This window comes from Rhinoderma darwinii, chromosome 4 (assembly GCF_050947455.1).
Source record: "Rhinoderma darwinii isolate aRhiDar2 chromosome 4, aRhiDar2.hap1, whole genome shotgun sequence".
Lineage (NCBI taxonomy): Eukaryota > Metazoa > Chordata > Amphibia > Anura > Rhinodermatidae > Rhinoderma > Rhinoderma darwinii.
This window is the reverse complement of record NC_134690.1, coordinates 232,354,290-232,380,681: the sequence shown is the minus strand read 5'-3', so window position 1 is coordinate 232,380,681 and position 26,392 is coordinate 232,354,290. Positions and strand designations below refer to the sequence as shown.

At 43.6% G+C, this 26,392-nt stretch overlaps 1 protein-coding gene across 1 annotated transcript in view; it reads right to left on the bottom strand.

Annotated features, from left to right (window-relative positions):
- The window catches only part of RPF2 (ribosome production factor 2 homolog), a 44,781-nt gene extending 18,629 nt beyond the window's left edge, over nt 1-26,152 (bottom strand). Inside the window, exons 1-6 of the mRNA XM_075864230.1 lie at nt 26,025-26,152; nt 25,779-25,911; nt 17,931-17,968; nt 15,978-16,017; nt 14,678-14,759; nt 13,299-13,375 (exon numbers count right to left, since the gene is read on the bottom strand). Of these exons, the coding sequence (XP_075720345.1) occupies nt 13,299-13,375; nt 14,678-14,759; nt 15,978-16,017; nt 17,931-17,968; nt 25,779-25,911; nt 26,025-26,047 (393 nt within the window). The 5' untranslated portion in view covers nt 26,048-26,152. The remainder of the gene's footprint in view (nt 1-13,298; nt 13,376-14,677; nt 14,760-15,977; nt 16,018-17,930; nt 17,969-25,778; nt 25,912-26,024) is intronic.
- Between the last annotated feature and the right edge of the window lie 240 nt (nt 26,153-26,392).

Here is a 26,392-nt window from a genome sequence, read left to right as displayed (position 1 = left end):
CCGTACCCGACTATTCAGCGCCTTACAATGAAGCTGATTGGCGGGGCAAAATGACTTCATCGCACCGCTTCCGTGCTTGAAAAGCGCTGATTGACGGGGCAAGTCATTTTGCCCCGCCAATCAGCGCCTTTGAACGACGCGTCGTTCAGCTCCAGCAGACCTGCTAAGAGAGCAGATCTTCATTGCCACCGGATGGCGCGGGAATGGGATCATTCGAGTATATAAAGTTTTTCTTCTACCGTGTTTCCCCGATAGTAAGACACCCCCGATTGTAAGACGTATCGGGGGTTTCAGGGGGGTCGGCTAATATAAGCCGTACCCCGAAAGTAAGACATATGTCTTACTTTCGGGGAAACACGGGGGTATTGCCGCCTCCTGCCCACTTCCGCGCCGCCCCCCTCTCCATACGTCACCGCGCCGTCCCCTGCACTTGCTCCTGCTGCAACTGCCGGAATCGAAGCGCGCGCCGATTCCGGCAGTTTAACCCATTAAATGCCGCTGTCAATAGTGACAGCGGCATTTAATGTGTTTGACAGAGGGGGGAGCTCCCTCTGTCTCCCGATCAGCGCCCCCGCAAACAAATCGCGGGTCGCCGTCGGGTTTCCATGACAGCCGGGGGTCTAACAAAGACCCCCAGGTCTGCCTTCAGCATCTGCCTGTTAGGCGATGCCGGAGGCATGACCTAATAGGTTGCCTGTCAGTTTTACACTGACAGGCAATAATGCTTCGGTATACTAAGTATACCAAAGCATTATATATGCGATCGGCACATCGCATAGTGAAGTCCCCTGGTGGGACAAAAAAAAAAAATGTAAAACAGTTAAATAAAGTTTGTGAAAAAATAAATAAAAATAATTCGACAATTTTTTTCCAATATAAGACATACCCCGAAAGTAAGACATAGTGGGGCTTTTGGGGATAAAAAGAAAGTAAGACACTGTCTTACTTTCGGGGAAACACGGTAATAAAACTGGGTGGCATTATCTACAGGGAGGGGATGTGGGCCACTATATACAGGGGGGGGGTCTATATGTGGTGCACTATATACAGGGGTGGGCTATAAGTGTGATATTATATACAGGGGTGGGTTACCTGTGGGGAACTAGCTACAGGGGGCTATATGTAGGGCACTGTCTACAGGGGTGGGCTACATGTGGGACACTATATGTGAGGAACTATCTACAGAGGTGGACTAGATGTAGGGCACGGTCTACAGAGGTGGGCTATATGTGGAGCTCTATCTATAGGGGAAGCTATATGTAGGGCAGCACGGTGGCTCAGAGGTTAGCACTATTGACTTGCAGCTCTGGAGTCCATATGTGGGCACTATCTACAGAGGCTCTATGGCGGTCACTATCTACAGGGGCACGGTGTATGTGGGGAAGTGTATGGTACAATTACAATCAGTGACCGTGTATGGCGCTATTATAGTTAGAGGTGCAATGTATAGTACTATTATAATCAGGGACACAGTGCATGGCGCTATTATAATCAGAGGTGCGGTGTATGGCGCTGCATTATATTTAGAGGAGTTGAGAATTTTAACTTTGTTTATAGGTGCAGAAATGTTTTAAAAGTGAGTAGTGAAGACATCTGAGCGGAAAACTGCAGAAATGGGTCGCGGCTGAAAGAAATCCATCATAGAAGTCTGGACCGGAGGGAGAAGAAAAGATCTAGAATCTGAGACGTCACTTAATGTAAATGTTTATTCGGCCTCTAATCAGCACTGTAGTCGCTGTATGATCTACAGTGAGATGAGTGGTATGATTTTTTTTTGTGAAACAGCATCTCCCAGCATATCCTTACTATTGTTCGGGCCATGCTGGGAGCTGTAGTTTTACTCTGTACAAATCTATATGGCAGGGGTTGCACTAAATTGAGCTGTATTTGTTCTGGTGTTGTATTTATGTACGGAGTTCGGTTCTGGTGCTGTATATATGTACTGAGCTTTGTTCTGGGGATGTATATATGTACTGTGCTTGGTTCTGGGGATGTATATATGTACAGAGCTTGGTTCTGGGAATGTATATATGTACAGAGCTTGGTTCTGGAGATTTATATAGACTATATTTATAATAACAAAATTGCAGGGGAATTGTTCTCAATTCATTGTATATTTTATGGGAACCTGTCTGGTAGTTTTAACCTCTTGAACCGCCACCATGTAGTAATACAGGACCTGACAATATTTCCAAATCTATGTTTTTTTCAGATGCAGCAAAATCTTTAAAATCCACCTTTTAAAAACGGTGCACACTATATACATATACTATATACTAATTACTCATTAAAGGGTAACGTGGCGGTGCCGCTATCCTCAAGAGTCACACTGTCCTGCCTCCAAACCCACCTTTCCATGTTTGATTGACATCCCCCTGGCTGATAAAACTCTCAGGCGCGCCGTTGCCTTCTGCCACTATACACAAGGGGGGGGGGGGGGGGACGGGCTGTGTTGCACTATATACAAGGGAGGGGCTGTGTGGCACTATATAGAAGGGGAGGGCTGTGGCTATCTACAGGGGTCTGTGCGAAACTATCTACAAAGGGGGGGGCTGTGTGGCACTATATACAGTGGGAGCTGTATATCGCTATATACAGGGGGGCATTATGGCGATATCTACTGGCGGGGCTGTATGGCACTAGCTCCAAGGGGAGGTGGGGGGGGCGCTATCTACAAGTGGGGTGTGACACTCATTAGGCGGGGCTGTATAGCACTGTCTACAGGGGGGCTGTATGGAACATTCTACAGGGGGGCTGTATGGCACATTCTACAGGCGGCTCTATCTATAAGGGGGACTGTTTGTGGCTCCTGGGGGGGGGGGGCCCAGTCAAGAGTTTGCTATGGGGCCTAGTCTTTCCTAGTTACACCCCTGACCATAGTTCTGGTGTCAAAAGATTCAGAGATTTAGCTGTGAAACGACCGGAGATATCACCAGTTGAAAACAGTCGGGAATGGAAGCTGTATACTAAATCATGCCGTGTTGCTGTATGACAATTGGAGTCATACAGAAAACATTATACCGCCCAGAGTGAAAAGAAAGTCACCTCCTATTTGGAAAGTATCGCCAAATTAGCATAATTTAAAAAATAAAACAAAAATGCTTATAACTGCAAATAAACTTTTTGAAAAACCACTGTGGTTATCAGCATCATAGCGCCTATTAGGCTGGATTCACACGAGCACATTACGGCCGTAATGGACGCAACGTATTTCGGCTGCAAGTCCCGGACCGAACACACTGCAGGGAGCCGGGCTCCTAGCATCATAGTTATGTATGATGCTAGGAGTCTCTGCCTCGCTGCCGGACACCTGTCCCGTACTGTAATCATGTTTTCAGTACGGGACAGTAGTTCCACGCAGAGGCAGGGACTCTTAGCATCGTACATAAGTATGATACTAGGAGCCCGGCTCCCTGCAGTGTGTCCGGTCCGGGACTTGCGGCCGAAATACGTTCCGTCCATTACGGACGTAATGTGCTCGTGTGAATCCTTGGGGACCAGCCCCATTTTTTCAAGACTGACATGTGTCATTTTATGTGGTAATAACTCTGGAATGCTTTCGCCTATCGAAGCGATTGAGATTGTTTTCTCGTGACATATTGTACTTTATTTTAGTGGAAAAATTTGGGCAATAAATTCATTGCTTATTTGTGAAAAACACTAAAATTGTAAGAAAATTTGAAAATATGATTTTTCTAATTTTAAGTGTATCCGCTTGTAAAACAGATAGTAATACCACACAAAATTGTTGCTAATTAACATCCCACATATGTCTACTTTATATCTGCATCGTTTTTTGAACATTATTTTATTTATAAGGCTTAGAACTTTAGCAGCAATTTGACATTTTCAAGAAAATTTCAAAAGGCTATTTTTCAAGGACCCGTTCAGTTCTGAAGTGGCTTTGAGGGCCTTATGTACTAGATAGACCCCATAACTCACCCCATTTTAAAACCTGCACCCCTCAAAGTATTCAAAACAGCATTCAGAAAGGGTTTTAATCATTTAGGCATCTCACAGGAATTAAAGCAAAGGAGAGGTGAAATTTACAAATAATTTTTTGGGCAGAAATTGATTTGTAATAAAAAATTGTAACAGAAGGTTTTACCAGAGAAACGCAACTCCATATTTATTGCCCTGATTCTGCAGTTTTTAGAAATATCCCACATGTGGCCTTACTGTGGTAATGGACTGAAGCACCAGCCTCAGAAGCAAAGGAGCACCTAGAGGATTTTGGGGCCTCCTTTTTTAGAATATATTTTAGGCACCATGTCAGGTTTGAAGAGGTCTTGTGGTGTCAAAACAGTGGAAACTCCCCAAAAGTGACACGCTTTTGAAAGCTACACACCTCAAGGAATTTATCTAGGGGTATAGTTAGAATCTTGACCCACAGTTCTTTTGCTATATTTATTGGAGTTTGTCTGTGAAAATGAAAATCTACTTTTTTTTCTGAAAAAATATAAAAAGGTTTACTTTTTACAAGGAATATAGAATAAAATGCACCCACTGCAGAGCTCAGAAGGGAGGGAGCATGATTTGGAGCACAGATTTTGCTTGTTAATCGTTCAGTTAGGAGTTTTACGTGTATTTCAGTATATTATGTGGGGGCATATGTAAGCTGGGCAGAGAACATCAGGGCATAATAAGAGGGAATAATTATGGGGTAAATAAATAATAATTCATAGATATGAGGCCGGTGTCGCACGGATAAATGGAGCCCAATGTTATCCGCTTTTGGAACGCTCTGCCCAATTTCTGTCGCTATATTCTGAGCACCAGAACTTTATTTTTTCTCTACCGAAGCTGTGCGAGGGCTTATTTATTCCATTACAATCTGTAGTTTTCATTGTTACAATTTTAGGGTACATAACTTTTTATTCGATTTTTTGGCAAGCAAAGTGACAAAAAAAAAAAAAACACATTACATTTTGACAATGTTTTGTCTTTTTTTTTTTTTACAGTGTTCGCCGTGCGCTATAAATGACATTTTACTTGATTCTGCGGGTCTATACGATTACGGCGATACCATATGTATATAGGTTTTTTATGTTTTGTGGCGTTTGCGCAATAAAATCAATTTCCTATAAAATAATTTTTTGTCACCATATTCTGAGATCCATAACTTTTTTATTTTGCGGTCAAAAAAAGCTGTGTAATGACTTGTTTTTTTGCGGGATGGGTTGTAGTTTTTATTGGTATAGTTTTGGGGTACATGCGACTTTTTATTCTATATTTTGGGAGGGGTGATTACCAAAAAAAAAAAAGTGATGCGGGAAAAATATTCGTTTTATATTTTGGGTCGTTACGAATGCGGTGATACCAAATAAATGTACTTTAAAGTTTATTTTTTTCCTATAATAAAAGACTTATTATAGGAAAAAAGCATTTCTTGTTTTTACACTTTTATAAAACAATTACTTTTTCTTTACATTAAGGCCTCATTCACACGACAGGGTCCGAGTGTCGGCCGGGAAAATCGGCCGATTTTCCCGGCCGGTTTGCATCTGTTCTGATTCCGTTCCGGGCCGAGTTGCCGTTTTTACCGGCCGATTTGGACCCGATTTGCATCCGTTGTTTTCCCTGTCCGTTTTAAAATCGGATGAATTTCATTTAAAATTTGTTGCCACACACAGCCCTTTGTAGATAATGCCACCCAGACCCCCTGGTAGGTAATGCCACCCAGCCCCCTGCAGGCGATGCCACCCAGCCCCCTGCAGGCGATGCCACCCAGCCCCCTGCAGGCGATGCCACCCAGCCCCCTGCAGGCAATGCCACCCAGCCCCCTGCAGGCGATGCCACCCAGCCCCCTGCAGGCGATGCCACCCAGCCCCCTGCAGGCGATGCCACCCAGCCCCCTGCAGGCGATGCCACCCAGCCCCCTGCAGGCGATGCCACCCAGCCCCCTGCAGGCGATGCCACCCAGCCCCCTGCAGGCGATGCCACACAGCCCCCTGCAGGTTGCACCCATCCTTCCAGGAGAAGTCACTGACTTCAATGTCCATATATGGACAGTGTAGTCACTGACTTCTCCTGAAGAGGAATTCCCTGCCACAGGTCGGGAAATCCGCTTCAGAAGTGAGTGACGTCACTGTGTCCATATATGGACAGTGTAGTCACTCACTTTTTCTGTAGCGGAATCCCCAGCCATAGAGTCGGGGATTCCGCTGCAGAAGTGAGTGACTTCGCTGTGTCCATATATGGACAGTGCAGTCACGCACTTCTCCTGTAGCAGAATCCCCAATCCCCGGCCGGGGATTCTGACTCCTACAGGGAGCAAAAAAAGACCCTCCTCCTCCTAACATGCACTCTGCACTGTGAGGAGTAGGAGAGAGAGAGCGCGAGCGACGGTAGACCCGGCCATCACTCGGGACACATTCCGGTGATGGCCGTGTATTACCCGGCCCCATAGACTTCTATGGGGGCCGGGTACCCAGCCGAAATAGGGCATGTCAAAAAGCCGGTCGTGTGAATAGCCCCATTAGGGGTCTATTATTCCTAATGCAGCCGGGTGCCGGCCGATTTATGAACGGCCGGCACCCGGCCGGGAAACCCTGTCGTGTGAATCCTGCCTTAGACCTGCAGCACTTATGGCTGCTATAATACATTACACTACCTAGGTAGTATAACGTGTTATAAATGGTCAGTGTAACGCTGAGTGTCACACTGACAGGAAGCCTATGAGGACCAGCCTCGGCTGGTCCTCATAGGCTTCCGTGCATGGCAGACCCGGAGGCCGTTGTATGGCATCCAGTTTTGACATACAACTGACGTCAGCAACCGCAATCGGTCCCCGGGAAAGTTTGTTGTAGTAACAAACTTTCCAGTTTGTTGCTACAACACACTTTCCCTGCGATCAGGTCCCGATCATTTCTCCGGGACCAGAGGCAGGGGTTAACAGCACGATCCGGGTGTCAGCACTACTCAGACACCCGGATCGTGCTTTTAACAGCCACTGTGAATTCACGTCGGCACTGCACAGAGCCCAGCAAGCGCCGACGAGAACTTACGGTGGGCAGTCAGGAAACCGTTAAACATGGCGATCATATTCTCTGTAGCCGAACCAATCGGATGTCAGAGAACAGGTTGCTGGGGAGCCGCGGACACTGACACCACCTGCGTCAGAGCGATCTCCCCAGTGCTATGCCGGCAGAAGCAGAGGTCTGCAGATTCTCGCTGCACGGGGTATATGCGAATAGGACGTGAATCTACAGATTGTCGGCATGAAAGGGTTAATTACACTTGCTTAACTTAAGATCACTTAAACCCAGCTCTGCGTAGTCAATTGGGTGTGTTTGCATACTTATATCCTAATTAATAACTTGTTAACCGATTCAGGACCGGGCTATTTCAGCCTTCAGGACCAGACACCGTTTAGCCATTTTGAGCACACGTTAGTTAAACGGCTATAACTTTTTTATTTGTTGGGCTAGCGACGTAATTTTCTTTGCATTGTTTGTTTTCATAGACAAAGCAGGCTGAAAATAGTAAAAAAAATAAATATGCTTTTAAACATTTCAGCTAATTTTTAATGGTAAGAATATAGTTTTACCCTAAAATAGACCTTTTATTTTATAGTCAGTCTACCATAAATGGATATATTACATGTCTATTTTAGGGTAAATGGGTCAGGGCTAGCGTTATGACAATGATTGGCGGGGGAAAGTTTTTTTGGGGTGGGCATTGTATGTGTATTATTTCGTTTTGTTGCACTTTATTTTAACTTTTTTCTTATTATGTTCTGTCCCTCAAAAGGTCAGAAAGGACATTTGGGGGACTATTTTTCTCTCACACCTTATTGAAAACGTGACTTTCAGCTGCCCGTTGCTCGGGCAGCCAGCTAAAAGCTGTGCCCTGAATAAACTATTTTAAGGACCTTCAACCGCCGGCCGTTTATATACAGCTGGCCGTCGGGAACCAGTTAAAGTGGGAAGTTGTTTCTGGCTATACATTACATTAAATGGATGGCCACCAATGTAATGCATGGACACACCGGGTCCTCCGGAGTGGCTCTCCATTTTGGCTCATACAGGGAGGCCCCAAGCAGTGGACCACATTTATGATGTCCATGTGTCCTAATAGGGCATATGGACAAGGGCTATTGCAGTGGGACAACCCTTTTAACCCTCTAAGACATCATTTTATCTTGATCATTTGGAATATAGAAATGCTTAAAATGTAATTAAAAAATTACAAAAAAAAAAAGAAGAAAAAAAAAAGACAAAAATAAAAAAATCGGGCTGGCTGGGTCAATACAGCACGTATAAAAGCATTAAGACATAACACTGGATTAACAGAGTTCATTGTGGTCTTGGCTTAGGTCACACAATACACAGCATTCTTCAGATGGCTTACTTAAAGGAGGTAATTAGAAATTTCAGTACGAAGTACCAAGGTATTGAGACATAAGGGACTTTAATTCGACTGGTAATTCGATTTCTAGTAAACCCTCCATGACCGCACCACAGGAGGTAGGACCCCGCCTTTAATAGGGACAGGAAAAAGCATAAGAGATTAAAAACCATTCCTTCTCAGTGTATATCCACTAAGCACGTACAGTATCTAAACATATCTGTTAGGGCCTGTTCACATCAGCGTTGTCTTTCCGTTGAGGGGTTCTGTCGGAACTTTCCGTCCGGGGAACCCCTCAACGGAAAAGCAAATTGAAACCATAGCTTCAGTTTGCATCACCATTGATCTCAATGGTGACGGATACTTTGCTAATGCTTTCAGTTTGTCACCGTTGTGAAAGGGTTCTGTTTTTTGACAGAATCAACACTGTGGTCGTCTAATATGTGGAAATAATGTTTATACAGCCTAAATAAGGGGGGGGACGGGGACGTAATATACAGGTGCTGTCAGGGGGTTTACTAAAAATCGGAATTACTGGTAAGTCTAATTCTATTTTCTGAAGGTACCCTCCATATCAAAACCACAGGAGAATTCCCAAATAAATATGATTGGGGGGTTGGGGGAGGGGACTACAGCTAGGAGAACCTTTCTGCTAAAAAAGATCCACGCTGGATCCAGATTTAATCTGTAATGTTTTGTTAAAGTGTGAACAGATGACCAGGTTGCTGCTTTGCAGATCTGTTCAATAGATGCATCAGCTTTTTCTGCTCAGGATACCAACATACAGCGTGTAGAATGGGCCTTCAGATGTTCTGTAGCAAACATGTGAAGATCCGGATAGGATACACTTATAGCCCTTTTTTATCCAGTTTGCAAGTGTATTTTTAGCCAACTCTCTCTTGTTAGGACCACTGAATTGAATAAAAAGGTTCTGGTAACGTCCAATGTGTGGAGCTTTTCTTCCTTCTGGTTTGTTGGATTTTGACAAAAAAATAAAGTATGTCTTGGGACATGTGGAAGTTGGAAACTATTTTGAGAAAGAAAGCGGGATCTGGATGAAGGATAATCCTATCATCTAGAATTCTGAGAAAAGGGATCTCTGATAGAGAGTGTCTGTATCTCTCCTATCCTTCTAGCTGTGGTTATAGCTACTAAGAAATCTGCCTTCCAAGAGATGTTACAGGTAGATAGAGGTTCAAAGGGAGGTAAGGCCAAACCCCTCAACACCAAATTTGAAATTCCAAAGGTAAAGAAAAACAGAAGGTCTGGGAAATAATTGAAATGCTGCTACAGAGAATCTTTTTATCCATCTATGTGAGGCCAGATCTTGGTCCAAAAAATTACAAAAAGGGCAGATACCTGAACTTTTAAAAGGTGCTAGGTTTTAGCCCTCAGGCCCGATTTCAGAAAATCTAATATTTGTGCAATCTTAGGATGATGGTCAAGGAAGCGTTTACCGCACCAGGATAAGAATTTTTTACAAACCTCCCCATAGATGGCAGTAGTGACCTCTTTCCTACTTTTTTGTAGGGTTTTTATGACCGCTTCTGATAACCATCTGCCTTTTACTATCAGGCCCTCAGAAGCCAGGCCGCTAAATTTAATTTTTGAGGATCTTAATGTAGGAATGGTCCCCGATAAAGAAGATCTGTGAGTGTTGGAAAATTCAAGTATATGTTATCTTCAGACTACTCAGGAGACCGTACAAGTCCCTTTTTGAACAAAGGGGAGAGATCAGAATGAGATTGATCTTCTCTAGCCTCAGTTTCTGTAGAACTCTTGGAATTAAGGGAATAGGAGGGAAGACATAGGCTAGACTGATCCTCCATTTATGTGGTATACAATTTTCTTTTGGGTTCAGTGCGTTATCTTGTTTGAAGTTTGGAGTTTCTCTGGTTGGCAAAAAAAATCCACCTGCTGGTGATCTGAAGGAAGATTGACTGGGTTTAGACACCATTCTGTGGAATTTAAGGCCTTTATGCTCTGAAAGTCTGCCTGGGTATTTAAGGTTCTTTATAAATGGATGGCTGATAGGGATTAGTCTTGGTTCTGCCCAGTAATTATTTGTGAAGCCAAGAGTTGGCAATTTCTCTGTTTTGTGCCTCCCTGGTATCTTAGATACGCCACCGTGGTTGTGTTGTACGAATAAATTCTTAGTGTGAATTTCTGATTAGGTGTTCTGCTGATCTTAGAGCTTCTAGTACCACTCAATTCCAGAAAATTGGATTAGTGAAGGCTTAGGCCTAATGCACACGACCGTGATTTCAGCTCGGATGGCCGCAGAGTGTGACCCGCAGGCCGTGCACATGGCCGTGTGCATTAATTTCTATGAGCCTGGACCGCAAAATGCGGCCGTAATAAGACATGTCCTATCTTTTTACGGTCTAGGCGCCTGGGCAATGCGCGGACCATGGAAACCAGTCGTGTACATGGGCCCATTGAAATTAATGGTGAGAAAACAGCCTATGACTTCCGGTTCTGGGATGTGAGGACGGAGTTAAGTGAGCTCCTGAAGCCCTGATCCCCTGACCCTCTGCCGCCACACACCCACAGGATTTAAACTGCCTCGGCATTCAGCTGAGGGCTCAGTGAGAGGAACCGAAGGGTTTATGAAGAGATATCTCCTTCGGAGCGGCAGCAGAGAGGTTTCCCGTCCAGCTGGACACAGCACACGGTGAGGCGCAATCCAAGATGGCGCCGGCGCTGCAGCCATTACTTACAGAGCCGGTCTCAAAGCACATTACACCCTGGGGAGGTGATAACGCCGTCGGTAGTTACTGACTTACCGCTGGACTGCAGAAAGTTGGCGATAGAGGTTGCTACTCATCTGGCCCCTGATATTCAGGGGGTCCTTAATAGACATAGTAACGACGCTCCAGAAACTTCAAAAAAAGAGGTGACTTCTCATGGCACCTGACAGGATGAGCTGGAACAGCGTGTTGGCCTCATGGAAGACGAATCTGCAGGGGCCCATACCTGCATTAGAGGTCTGATGCGAGAGAACACCAAGCTTAGGGATCGTTTGGAAGATCTCGAAAACCATTCCAGAAGGAATAATTTACGGATTGTCGGACTACCTGAGCATATTAGACCACAAGTTCTCCAGGGGGATTTGGGAGACGGAGCTGCCGGAAGAGTTGGGTCTGACTAGATCATGCAGAGTGGAAAGGGCACATAGAGTGGGCCCTCCGGGTCCGATAGCAAACGCAAAAGGAGAGCCGCAAACCAGACCATGACAGGTGATAATGCGCTACTTGGACTACAATGAAAAAGAGGAACTTTTGCGCATCTTCAGAAATCGTAATACCCCTTTGCAGATGATCCTGATCAAATGATCCTGCAAATGATCCTGTTTGCAGATTATTTAGCAGAGGTCATGCGGCATCGGAGATCCTTTGGCGGGATTTGCACCTCCATCTACAAACGCAAAATCAAAATCAAATTTCAGCTACAATATCCGGCTACCCTGAGGATCACGCAGATGGATGGCACCATCAAGTTATTTCACACGCCCGAGTGTCGGGAGCGGAGACTACGAGTCAAGGATCTGGAGGGGATGGTCGTCCCTCATCAGCTTTTCCTCAACGGGACTGTACTTGGTCTGAAATAGCTTGTGCTCCCTCACCCAAGCAACAATGGGCAGAATAGTCCAAGACTCTACATCGACAACGCTTGGACAAGCTGATTGAAACCATCCCGGACTGATAAGTAGATCATGTGTGATGAAAGGCTGCATTTGATTGTGCCTTACATTCATGTGGTCACTAGTTTGGTTGACCTTTACTTGAAGAGGTTTCAGCTTTATTAGACATAGGCATATGCAATTTCAACAGATGCAATTTCTCCTTCCTCTAGTATGCCTTCTGATGCAGAGGGTATATAACTGCCACTTTCCGAAAAAGAATCCTCTTCCACCATGATTTTGCGTTTCTTGGGTGTGGGAGGGGGTCAGCTGGGAAGTAACTTTGGGAAAAGGATGCCAGAGAGGATTGTATCATGTTTGGCCATCTGCATAATTTCATCCAAAAAAAGATGGCTGCTGTTCCCTGATAACCTTTTCTGTACATATTGGACATTAAACCTTCTTATAACTTCAAGATAACTTTTTAGCACACACACAGCACTTTTTTAGACTTTGGAGGAGGCTCCTTTTCCACCTACATATAATGAAAAACAATACTTACAGGTCAAGAGGCCACGCTAGGTTCAGCAGAAACGGGTTTCAGAGTCGAATTATCCATCCCAAGAAAACAGATTTAGACAATACAGCAGTAGTCAGTAGCAGAGATCCTAGCTTGAGACTGAGACCCTCTGTCTAGGAGACCTTCAAACCAGGTGAATGGGATTAGTGTGGAGAAAATCTGCTAATCCAGAAGGAGGGATACTTGATTGACTTCCTGCAGCCCTGTTTGGCTCATTTCCTGGAAAGGAGACTCCATGTGCATCTTCCCCCTGGCCACTGGTGGTGGGCGCCAGCATGTTTTTCGGGACGTCACCACTAAAACCTAAGCCGAAGATGCCTGCTAGGCCTAAGATAGAAGTAGCATGGCTAAGGAGCTCTGAAAAGGACTGCATCCACTGCATTACCGGAGAGGCGCAGGTGAGGTTACGACGGATCCCGAACTCATGAGAACCCCGAGCCGTAAAGGCAGCAAGTAGGACCAAACCCTCGCTGCCTGGTGGATAATTAGTTCACTAGTCATCCCTGCCACCAGCACAGAGACTGTAGTATACTCTTGTTGCCCCATAGGGACAGGAAAAAAAATAAAAATGGAGGAATGTTGAGGGGGCTATTTAACTTCTTGTGCTTTATCCTGTCCCTATTAGAGGCAGAGTCCTACCAGCTGTGGTGCTGTCATGGAGGGTGCCTTGAGAAATATAGGTCAGAAGTAACAAAACTAAAAAATCACCCAACCAACACAAACATTAATAGGAGCTTTGGAACATACCTTAATGTCTTTTAAGGGAACATACTTCTCCACGCCTAGCTCAATCATATCCAGCACATGACAATCAAACATCCGGCCTAGTAAACAAATATATACAGTTGCAATGAAAAAATATATTATTTGGCAACAAGCTATCTGCATAACCAGAATCCAAAATATAAGAACTGGAAGACCGCTCAATGTTGAACTACAAAAAAAAAACAAAACTAAATTTGGAGTTTGTTACCATCATACGTGCTTTAAAACTTTTCTGCTCTAGTTATTTGAAGCTATAGTATATTCTCGTTTATTTGCTGTAGATAACAACCAAAATAGATAATGTGATCGGCACATTCTGGAGCATCTTTCCTTAGAACTCAGCATTGTTCTGTGCCTTGTCCTAGAAATGTATGAATAAATTGCCAAATAGGCTTCAGCATTCCCCTCTTCTATAGGGTGCAGGTCTATATAATCTAACACGGTCAGTACTGATTGGTGTAGGGACACGGTCCATTGACTAGGGGAATGAGAACTCCAATCAATTCTATTTTCATTAACTGAACAAAGCAGGGATGAATTTCAGGAGACCAAAACCCTATGGCTGTCATCCGATACTAGTATAGGCACTGCGTGGGGTCTACCATTTCTAGATCTAACACCCAAAATTTTGAAGATTACAAAGAAATCCCTCCGAATGTGGCGAAACAAAAACAAATTTTTGTGGTGGTAAAGTAGTAAGACATAAAACAAAAAAACTATAAATTTGGTATCGCCATAATCACACTGACATGTAGAATAAAGTGAACATGTGATTTCTACCGATTGGTGATAGCCACAAACATAACAGATTTCCATTCACTGCCTCAAAAAACATTTTTTTCAATACATTATATGTACCACGAAATAGCGGCATTAAAAAAAAAAATAAAAAAAAAAAATACAGCTTGTCCCACAAAAAACAAGCCCTCACACAGATATGTAGGCAGTGGGAATAAACTAAAATGAAAACTGTCTGCGACAGGAAGGGGTTAATATCTCTTTATAGTGTTTGGAGCGCCATTTTTCTTATACAGATTTCCAAATCCCCTGGCTCCCTGCAGTCACTGTAAGAGGGAGCTTATACGATTTCTACATTAAACTCAATAATGAAACAGTATGCAGTAAGCATACATTATGGAGTGCTCCATGCGGTGCTGCAGGCAGATTTCATCATTTTACTCTATGGCTAGAAGCTCTGGAATAGAAAAACAATAGTTCCAACCTTTGCAAAGACACTATATTATCAAATTGCTCAGACTTTGACCTATTTAGATAAAAAATAATCAAAATGGTGTTGGAAGGTAGGAGGTGGACTACATTTCATGAACAGCAGTGCACATGTACAGTCCTATTAAACTTACCGAAGATCAAGTTGTTGGGACGTTTCTTATTATGGGACCCAAACACAAATAACGAGCAGTCCGCTTTCTTCGAAAAAAATTCCTAGAAAAATGAATTTAAGTGAAACCGTTTAGAATATAATGAGCTTGAGAGGTAATACTATATGTAAATGTCCAAAAAGAAATCCCTGACAGTGGTGGTGACGTGTTCTGGGCTCATTTGTGCTAAACTCCCTTTTTTTCAAATTTCTTTAAAGCCCAGTTCACACAGTATTTCAGCACTAATTTTGACACGGAAACAGCGTCGGAATCAGTGCCAAAAAACACCTCAAATCCCCTCCATTTATTTCAGTGGAAAAACATATTGATCACTGGCAGAAAAAAAAAAAAAAAAAAAAAGTGTCGTGCCCTATTTTTAAGCGGTTTCCACCTCTGAACCTCCATTGAAATCAATGGTAGGCAGAAAAAAAAAAAAAAAAAAAAAAACGCTCCACTCGTTTGAAGCATTTTTTTGGGTGCAGTTCTTGACCAAAAAATGCCTGAGGTTCCTGCACTCAAAAAAAAAAACAAAAAAAAAAAAAAACCTCACATTTAATAAGCAGTAACAAAATTCCTGCATGCATTTTTTTTCTGCCTGATAAAAACCTGTGTGAAGTTATCCTAAATGTACTTGCCTCTGTTGGGTTGCACGTTTTGTTCCACCAAAAATAGAAGCGGTAGCACAACCGTACACAAACCTCAAAATACTTTATATCTTCATACAAATATTTGTGTGTTTCAGTTGGAACAGTCATGCATAGATTGGTGTTAAAAGTGTTGTCCCATCATGACCATCTCTTTTCATATGCCCTGTTAGACCGCATGGATGTCACAGAGGTGAATCCCTTCTGAAAGGCTGGCCCTTCTGGCATCAGCTTCTCCCAGCAATACCTTCCGATTGCTGGAGTTCAAGAAGCCGAACCTCCGGCATTGTTTTTATACTGGGTCCAGAGTTTTATGGAGTAATAAAAGTCGTACATGCCTCCCCTGAATAGAATGGGAGCGTGACTGCAGTATTTGGCCATACTGTTGACAGTATGCAATCTGCGGACACGGATATAATGCTTTGGTAAATTTAGTAGAGACGAAAGCCGAATACCCGCTCCTCCAGGCACGGGATGCCGGTGCCAGGCTTATTCCAAATCGTTGTGAATAGGTGTATGCATTGAAATAAAGTCCCTTAGTGACCACGATAAAAAATGTAAACAAAATACTTCTGATACTTGAAGTTGGGAGTCCCATGAAAATGTTATTATACTGGCACTCCTTTATGTGCACTTACCACGGATGTCTGATCTTCAAAAGGCCTGGTCATATTTTTCCTAAACAGAAATATCCGGAGTTCAGAATCACATGAATAGGAGGTTCAATCATCCAAACTGAGACTTTAACTACACTTAATTACAGACCACAAAATATATTTAAACTAACATTCACAAACCTATACATATAAAAGGTTATATCACTATGATATGCCATCACTTTATGATCAATGGTGGTCCGACCTTTGGAACTCCCACCGATCCGGAGAATGAAAGGGCTGCAAGGATGATTTAGCAATGCATCCCCTTCTAAGTATTCCCTGCACAGCGGTGCCCGGCCACCCGACTATGCAGGAACTGTGCAGGGAAAAACAGTGGAGGGGACGCAGCTTTAATGTAGTGCTGCGGGCACATTGTTCGAAGGATCGGTGTGGATCCCAGAGGTCGGACCCCCATTGATCATAAAGGGATGGCATACAGTTGATACATGCCACTTTATAAGATGGGAATAACCCTTTAAACCTCACAACATGCACTAACCATAGGTCAAATGGACAGACTGATTATTTGCTTGTTGTGGCCTGGTGAATACATGCTAGGTAAACACTGGGTCCCATCACAGAGATCTGCGGTGGGAAATGGAGAGAAAACGGACAAGGAGGCGGCACGTATTATTTCAGAACTGTACAAAACTGCTTTGTAATATGCCTACATACATGGGCTTTTAGTTATACCATTTATGTCTGATGAAGAAACCCAAAATGTTATAAAAGCAAGTATTTCCAAACTTTGCAGTTATAGTAACAACCATCTTTCTTCATAATCCTTTAATATTAAAATAGAAAAAAAACCACATACATATATACACCATTGAGCCAGAACATTAAAACCACCTGCCTAATATTGTATAGGTCCACCCTCTGCTGCCAAAACAGCTCTGAACCGTCTAAGCATGGACTCCACAAGACGGTGTCCTGTGGTATCTGGCACCAAAACATAAGCAACAGATCAAGACCTGTAAGTTGTAAGGTGAGGTCTCGGTGGTTCGGACTGTTTTTTTCCAGCACATCCAACAGATGCTCGACCAGATTAAGATGTGCAGAATTTGAAAGCCATGTAAACCCTCATGTTACTCAAACCATTTCTAAACAATTTTTGCAGTGTGGCACCGCCATTAGGGAATACTGTTGCCATGAAGGGGTGTGCTTGGTCTGCAGTAATGTTTAGGTAGGTGGCACGTGTCAAAGTAACATCCACATGAATGCCAGGACATAGGGTTTCCCAGCAGAGCATTGCCCAAATCCTCACCCTGCTTCCACCGCCTTGCATTCTTCCCATATGGCACCAGAATGCACTCTCAATTGGCCATCCCTATACGATAAAAAAAAAAAATGGGATTCATCAGACAAGGCCACCTTCTCAATGGTCCAGTTCGGATGCTTACGTGTCCATTGTAGTCGCTTTCGGCGGTGGACAGGGGTCAGCATGGGCTGTCTGACCGTTCTGCCACTATGCTACTCAACACAGAAAGCTGCAATGCACCGTATTCTGGCACCTTTCTATCACAGCCAGGATGAACTTTTTCAGCAATTTGTGCTAAAGTAGCTCTTTTGTAGGATCAAACCAGAAGGGTTAGCCTTCACTCCCAACATGAATCAATGAGCTTTGTGTGTCCATAACCCTGTTGCCAGTTCACTGGTTGCCCTGCCTCGGACCACTTTTGGCAGGTACTAACAACTACATACCAGGACTACCGTACAAGACCTGCTGTTTTGGAGATACTCTGACCCAGTAGTCTAAACCATCACAATTGGCCCTTGTCAAAGTCGCTTAGATCCTTATGTTTGCCATTTTTTCCTAATTCAAACACGTCAACTTCAAGAACTAACTGTTTAGATGCTGCTAGATCCAACCCCGACACGTGCCACGGACACACAAAAATACGAAAAAAAAATAGACAGTTTATAACTTACTTATTATACATCACACAGTAAGGCTTCTTCAACGAATGCTGAAAAACATAAATAAGTTCAAGTTAATATCAAGGCCAACATTTACTGAGGTTATCTTCTACAACAGCCCAGATGGTACATTGCAATGAATGTTCCAAAAGAGATTTTGGTTTTATGGCTTTTAGCTACAGGTTTACGGTGGAGTCCAAATAAATATCTGTCGGCTAAATGAGCGTATTGAAAACCTCAGACACACTCAGAAGCAAATATCAATTAATGGTTACCATTGGGGAAGCTGTACCCTGCCAAAATATGTGAGGCAAGATGGTGCTTAAAGGGGTTCTCCGGGAATTTTTTATTGATGGTATCAAAGATATTTTTACATAACGTGAACACAAATTGCTTTCATGGAAGATTTGTTCAAAACAGCTGCAAACTGTATGTCTTGCTGAGAAGAATGGGTGTCCTGTTTTAGTTTTTATGGACATATGAGAATTGACCCAATGCCCTTTGTATTCTGCTCTTCGAATATAAAGCTAAAGATACATGTTAAACACAGGATTGGACGTTTCTGTTTCGAAACCATACGTGGAAGAAATGTATACTTGAATATGAGGGCAACGCCTACTCTCGTATGGACTTTAAAAAAAATATGATATGTCTTGCCACTGGGGCAAAGACTATTTGTGCACAAACTGTGTGTCTAATTGTCTATCCCGGAGATAGGGAGATAAAAAATGGAATATCCGAGGGCGCAGCTGTACTGGAAATTGCTTTTATTTGTACAACAACGGTTGTTGTACAAATAAAAGCAATTTCCAGTACAGCTGCGCCCTCGGATATTCCATTTTTTATCTCCCTATCTCCTGGATCTACATAGTGGATTTTTACCAATCTTCAAACCGGAATTTGGGCTGCAACTGTCTCTACCTAAGTCTAACTTGGACACGCACCTTGGGATGTTATGCTCCGAGCATAACAACATCAGGTCAGCACAATTGACCACTTTTTTCCTTTTGTTCTCACCTAATACAGGCTCATGCACTATGTGCGTTTTGTTTCCTTTTTCCCTATAGCGTGATAATTGTCTATCCCGGCCGGCAGAGCCTACACAGGTCTAAAAACACACAAGACATTTTAACCATTGCTTCCTCCTTATTGGACATGTATTTTTAATGCATCAATAAATTTCAAGTTTTAACCCTTACCTCGGGAGTGCTGGATTACTACCATTTTTCTTTTGGATTATACCGAGAGATTAAAGAGGCTCTGTCACCACATTATAAATGCCCTATCTCCCACATAAGGAGATTGGCACTGTAATGTAGGTGACAGCAGTGCTTTTTATTTAGAAAAACTATTTATTTTCAACACGTTATTAGTTTATTTTAGCTTTATGCTAATTAGTTTCTTAATGCCCAACTGGGCGTGTTTTTACTTTAGACCAAGTGGGCGTTGTGGAGAAGAGTGTATGACGCTGACCAATCAGCGTCATGCACTTCTCTTCATTTAGTCAGTGCATAGTGACACTGCGTTGTTCGCTATGTGCGGTCTTATACTGACATATTAACGTTACTGAAGTGTTTAGACCGTGACTAGACATTCCTTCCAGCCAGGACGGGATGTCTATTCACAATCCCGGCACTTCGTTAACGTTTGTCTGGTACTTACAGAAGAGCAAAGCGTAATCTCGCTGTAAATGACAGGTTACGTCACGCTGTGTGTCTGCAGTGAAAGAAGCTGGGTGGGAACGATGAGTTCACCCACATGTCCTTCAACCTTGGCGTCGGAAGAGAGAAGACACATCAGCTCCAGGCGTCAGATTACAGTTGAATCAGCTGCAGCATCTCCATGTGCAGGTAAGCATCGCAAACTCCCTAGAGACGAGCATATTAACCTTTTGGACGCCTGGAGCCGATGTATCTTCTTTGTCCGACGCCAAGGTTGAAGGACCTGTGGGTGACATCACGCTGTGTGTCTGCAGTGAAAGAAGCTGGGTGGGAACGATGAGAAGTGTATGATGCCGATTTGTCAGCGTCATACACTTCTATTCACAACACCCAGTTGGTAAAAACACAATACACGCCCAGTTGGTAAAGCGAAAAAACACGCCCAGTTGGTAAAACGAAAAAACACCCCCAGTTGGTAAAACTAAAAAACACGCCCAGTTGGTAAAACTAAAAAACACACCCAGTTGGTAAAACTAAAAAACACACCCAGTTTGTAAAACTAAAAAACACGCCCAGTTGTCCATTGAAAATCTCATTTGCATAAATATAAAATTGCTCATAACTTGGGCAAAAATTATCGTTTTTCAAAAAAAACTTTGCTGTTATCGACATTGCAGCGCCGATTCAATAGGAGATAGGGATTTGATAATCTGGTGACAGAGCCTCTTTAAACTTAACTCCCGGCCACTTACTGATTACATGGTCAGGAGTTACGGAAACAATCTAAGGCTCGGTTCACACGACCTATTTTCAGACGTAAACGTTTTACGTCTGAAAATACGGCTACAATACGTCGGCAAACATCTGCCCATTCATTTGAATGGGTTTGCAGACGTACTGTGCAGACGACCTGTAATTTACGCGTCGTCGTTTGACAGCTGTCAAACGGCGACGCGTAAAACGACTGCCCCGGCAAAGAAGTGCAGGACACTTCTTTGCAACGTAATTTGAGCCGTTCTTCATTGAAGTCAATGAAGAGCAGCTCAAGATTTACGAGCGTCAAAGACGCCTCGCATAATGCGAGGAGGAGCTTTTACGTCTGAAACGACGCAGCTGTTTTCCCCTGAAACCAGTCTGGCTTTTCAGACGTAAAAGGTAGCTAGCGTGTGCACATACCCTAACTCGCTGAGTTACACTGTCTCCGTAACTTCCATAGAACTGAATAGTAGCTACGAAAACAGCGTAGCTTGCATGCTACACTGCTTCCGTAACTCCCATTCACTACTATGGGAGTTACAGAAACAGCGTAGCTCAACGAGTTAATTTGTTTCCGTAACTCCCGACCATGTAATCAGTAAGTGGCCGGGAGTTAGCGCGAGCACAAAAATCTAGAACGGGTTTTAGGGGGGCCCCGTTCTAGAGATAGCTGCGGGTCCCAGAGGTTGGACCCACATCTATCTGATATATCCTGTAGATATATGTCAAATGTCCCTCATGGGAAAACCCCTTTAAGATATGCCATCACTTTCTGATCAGTGGAGTCTGACAGTGAGGATCCCCACTGATCCTGAAAACTAAGGGTCGTAGCACTGGTTTATCTCTGCGGCCCTTCAGTTTTTCCCTGAATAGTGGTGATCCCAGCCACCGCTGTGCAAGGAACTAGCCCCATTGACTTGAATGGAGCAGATGTTCCCTGCCCATTACGGATTGTTGAGGGTCCAGATCCTGTGTGACAGTGGGCAAAGAAAAACCAAAGCTACCACTCTGCTTTACCTAGTGCTGCAGTCCCTTTGTTCTAATGATCAGTTAGGGTCCCAGCCGACAACCCCCAGTAAATAAAGGAACACCCTACTGATAAGCACATCACCAAGTGATCAGCTTGCACAATCTACATCACCACACACTTAAATGACAGGTGTCGCGGAAAAAAAAATTTTTTTTAATATAAATTTGCTTTTAGTGCGTTATTAAAATAAATTTTATTTATTTGTGTTTTACTTTTTTTCTTTCTTTTACTTCTCTATGGGGGCTGCCATTTTTTTTTTCATCTCTATGTGTCGATTAACGACACATACAGAGATGGAATACGGCACATACATCCCCATAGAGAATGCGAAATGGAGCCGTTCCATTCACTAGTGTACGCCGTTTGTGTGGGAACGGCGCATGCGCCGCTCCCACACAGTCCAAAAGGAAGGTCTTCGGCCGAGCGACATCCGGCGCCATTTTCATGTGGACCGGAAGCCGCGGCCGGACAGTAAGATGACTACATCCGGTCGCGGCTTCCGGGCATATGTTCAGAAGCAAGCACTAGGAGCGGCGGCAGGAGCAGGTAAGTTATGTTTGTGTTTTACTGTGTGATTACCACTGTATCTAAGCCTACTACACTGTGCATTTGCTCAAACAATGGCAGCACACAGTGTAGGAGGTTTGAACATTCGACCCCCTCCTTTCTCCTGGCACTAGCCAGGATAAAGGAGGGGGATTGTTTGAGCACACTAGAGCGAGTGTGTCTTCTCCAATTTTGCAGAATAAAGCAATGAGGTTGCTTTATCACATGCCAATGCTGCAATTTTGGGAATTGCTCCCTCTAGTGACCAGCACAGGGAAATGTTATAAATTATATTAACCATACCTTGAGAGAATTTATTCAGGCTGAATTCCCTTTTAAATGGGAGGATACATCTATCCCTTAGGGCTTATTCAGACGAACGTAAAATACGCGCGTGCAACGCGCGTGATTTTCACGTGCGTTGCCCGTAGCTATATTAGACAATGGGGCCGTGCAGACATGGCAGCGTTTTTTGCGCAGCGTTGCTCCGTTGCAAAAAACTCACGACATGTCCGTTGATTCACCGTTTTCAACGCATCACGCACCCATTGAAGTCAATGGGTGCGTGAAAACCACGCATGTCGCACGGAAGCACTTCCGTGCGAACTGCGTGTTTGCGCAACAGCTGTCAAAAGGATGAATGTAAACAGAAAAGCACCACGTGCTTTTCTGTTTCCAAGCATCCAAACGGAGTGTCTTTGCGATTAGCGAACCCCGACAACCGAAGCTAACTTCACCGGGTTCGGCCAAACTCGTTTTGGCCGAACCCGGCTAAAAAATTTCCGGTCCGCGACGTCGGGAGACATTCACTGTGCATGGTGCTGAAAGAGTTAAACTGGTTCAGCACCATGGACAGTGACTTGCGATCCCAAAATACATGAACCTGTAAAAAAAAAACGAAGTTCTAACTTACCGATTACTCCTGTCTCCTTCCTGCAGTCCGACCTCCCGGGATGACACTTCAGTTCAAGTGACAGCTCCAGCCAATCACAGGCCAAGCATTGGCTGCAGCCAATCACAGGCTGCAGCGGTCACTTGGACTGCCGCGTCATCCAGGGAGGTGGGGCTCGATGTCAAGAGAGGCGCGTCACCAAGGACGCGTCACCAAGGCAACGGCCGGGAAGTTCTCGGTAAGTAGGAACTTTATCTTTTTTTTTTACAGGTTTTTCGCTGTTGTGTTCGGCATTCACTGTCGAGGGTGCTGAAAGATTTAGCTCTTTCAGCACCTTGGACAGTGACGGGCGTCGACAAGCCTCATCTCTATGATGCCGGCTGCGCGAAAATCACGCAGCCGCGCATCAGACACGGATGACACACGCAGCTGTCAAATAGTGTTTGCGCGCGCAAAACGCTGCGTTGTTTGCGCGCGCAAAAACGCAACGCTCGTGTGAATCCGGCCTTATTTGGGGATCCAAGTGGGGTTCCCACTTTCTTTGATGCCTAGGCTGAACCTAGATCCCTTGTTGTCCTCTATTCAAGATCTTAATAGCATTTCTAAATATGAACCATCCTGGTTGGGGTGTAATGTTTGTTATAAAATGTTTATTTTACCAAAAATACTATATTTTCTACATACTATATCGGTTCCTATACCTTCCCCTATTCTTATGAAGTTTCAAAAACTTAGAATATTTATTTGGGGAGGTTATCACCCGAGGATAGCTGCATCTACACTGATCGTTAACAGACGTAGAGGGGGGCTAGGGATGCCTAATATTGTATCTTATCATAAAGCATTAATTATCAAGCAAACAAGTGCCTGGATCTTAACGACATCCTCGCCTAATTGGACCTCCATTGAGCAAAATCTTATGGGCATTAATTCTCTCAGAACCGTTCTATTAGCTTATGCGGTAAAACCATCCTTGCCCCTGCCAGTGGCTCCTACAGTAAAGGTCTCTGTACAGGCTTGGTTGTCTCTTTTATCGGCCACCTCCTCCATTGAAAGAGGAGAGCCAGTCCCCTTACCCTTAAATGTTCTTGAATTGATGATTCCAGGACTGAGGGTACAGAGATGGGTAGGGTGTGGTATACAGCATATATCGGATTTATATTATCAAGACAACCTTCGATCATTTTTAGATCTTGCAGACAAATACCAGATTTCAGGTAGGGATATATTCCAGTATATGCAGATTACATCTTATCTGAAGAAATTCCCTACCACGATTTATAGGTGATCATTTCTCTAATCCTAGCAAAGGGGACTTGAATTTTACAAAACGCATTTATGATTACTTTAATGGAGATTACAAAGCGGGCTCACTTTTTGAAATGGGAGCAGGATTTGGGACAGGTGTTTACTATAGAACAGTGGACAGCAGCTATCAAGTGGACGATGAAAACATCTCTGTGTATGAACCTCTTAGAGGTCTATCAAAGTGTTCATGAGATGGTATTATACTCAATTCAAACTAGCAAAAATTTACCCCCATGTGACGGGCCTATGTTGGAGAGGATGTGGTCAGATAGGTTCCATTTTTCATATTTTTTGGAGGTGCCCTAATATAATGCAATTATGGGAGGAGGTATTTTCTCTTATCTCTTCGGTGCTGGGAATCCCCGTCAGCTTTATTGTCCATAGGATTAGGAGATCTTCCAGGAGATTTTAGGTACTTGGTGGGACATGTGTTTCTCACTACCAAACTCCTAATAGCTAAGGCTTGGAAATCCTCCACATCTCCCTCATGTCAGGAAGTAATAGGCAGGGTATCCAATCATTGTATTTATGAACGCCTATTTTTTCTAAGGAACCATAGATATGGTGCGTTCTCCAATTTATGGGGCCCCATGGATGAACAGATTTGCGGACTGCAGAGACCAATTACCTACTTTAGTTTGAAAGCTTTTTTTCCCTTCCCCTTCCTCCCCAAGTTAAAAAGACAAGCTTGACTATTTCTCTGTGACTTGATGTACATTTCTTAGATTTTAATGTATTTTGATATTTATGTAATGCATATGCATAGTAATGTACTGATCGATGTTGGAAAAAAATCAATAAAAAACTTAAGTTATAAAAAAAAAAAAAAAAGAAATGTTATAAATTAGAATCTAAGGGGTTTCATTTGCGACACATTCCCTTTAAGGCACTATGACACGAGTCTACCAAGTAGATTTTGCCCGGTGCAGTGAAAGCCGATCAACGAGACAGGTCATTGATAAATCATCATCATGTCGGCAGCGCGTCTCCTTGCTTACACAGGGAGATGTGCTGGCGACAATGATAATATAAGTTTTTTTAGACCGATACGATCAAGCGTTTGCTCGTTCATCTGCTGATCGTTCCCGTTTACACAGGGCAATTATCGTCAGTGAGCGTTATATGAACGATCGTTTGCCTGATAATTGCCCAGTGTAAAACCCCCTTAGGTACTTGTATGCCTAGGTCAAGTCAGATGTGCATTTATCCGCGGCAGAAATGCAAGTCCTACTCTCTTATTTCGGTCATGGATGTGCAGTTGTGCCGAAGATCCACACATGGATTAACCCCACTTCAATGGGACTAATCTCTGGCCTTCTCCGTGCAGAATCCGCAATATGAACAGGTTCATTCTTCTCATGGATGATTTATTTTTTCCACAACGCAGACAAACCTGTACTTTTATTTTTTTTCCAGAGCTTGTGAACGGATTTACAAAAACCCCATTCACATGCACTGGACCTAGGAGGTTAGTGGAATTAATGAGGATTTCTCCACAAAATCCAGAACATAGTCTTATATACATCCTCCTATCAAGAAAGCTTTACAGGATAATAATGGAGTTCATTTACTTGAAACTTTTGAATAAGGGAATGTAAATTATTTCACTAACAGAGGAAAGGAAAGCCCACCAATATGCAGTGTTTCATCTTTCTAGCCACACATACCAGATCTTTGAGTGCTTGGGTCACAGTCATGCTGGCATTCCCCCCTTTAATAAGCATAGCGTTTTTGTCATTCTCAGTAAGCTTGGGTTCCCGGTGCTGAAGGAATCTCTTTGCTCTCCTTGTTTTCGGTTTTCTATAACAGAAATCATAGCGTTACTAGGACATATCAGTGCAACCAGTGAGACGACATAACTGACGGGAGCACCCGTACACATAATGCACCAGCTATTAGGGGCCCGTACTCACATTACACGATCTAACTCAGACATCGTAAACTCTCTCTTCCACACACGTGTTTACACTGGAGAACTTTCCTCTTCCGCCCCGGAAAATGACGTCATGTACCGGCGCATTCCTGCGCGTCATCAAGCCGGAATCATGGAGACTTGGGTAATACCGACGTATGTGTAACTGAAAGCACAGTTGTTGGGTGACACCTAGCGGACTGGCGGGAAAGACAAGACAGCTATCGTTTTTTCTGGATTTGAACCTTAGTTATTTTTCTTCCTTATCGGTCGATATTTGTACCCTTCATTTACTATACTAACCTTAATCTTATAAGATAAAAAAAATATCACAACGATAAAAAGATAGGTGTGTGCTATAGAGTAAAT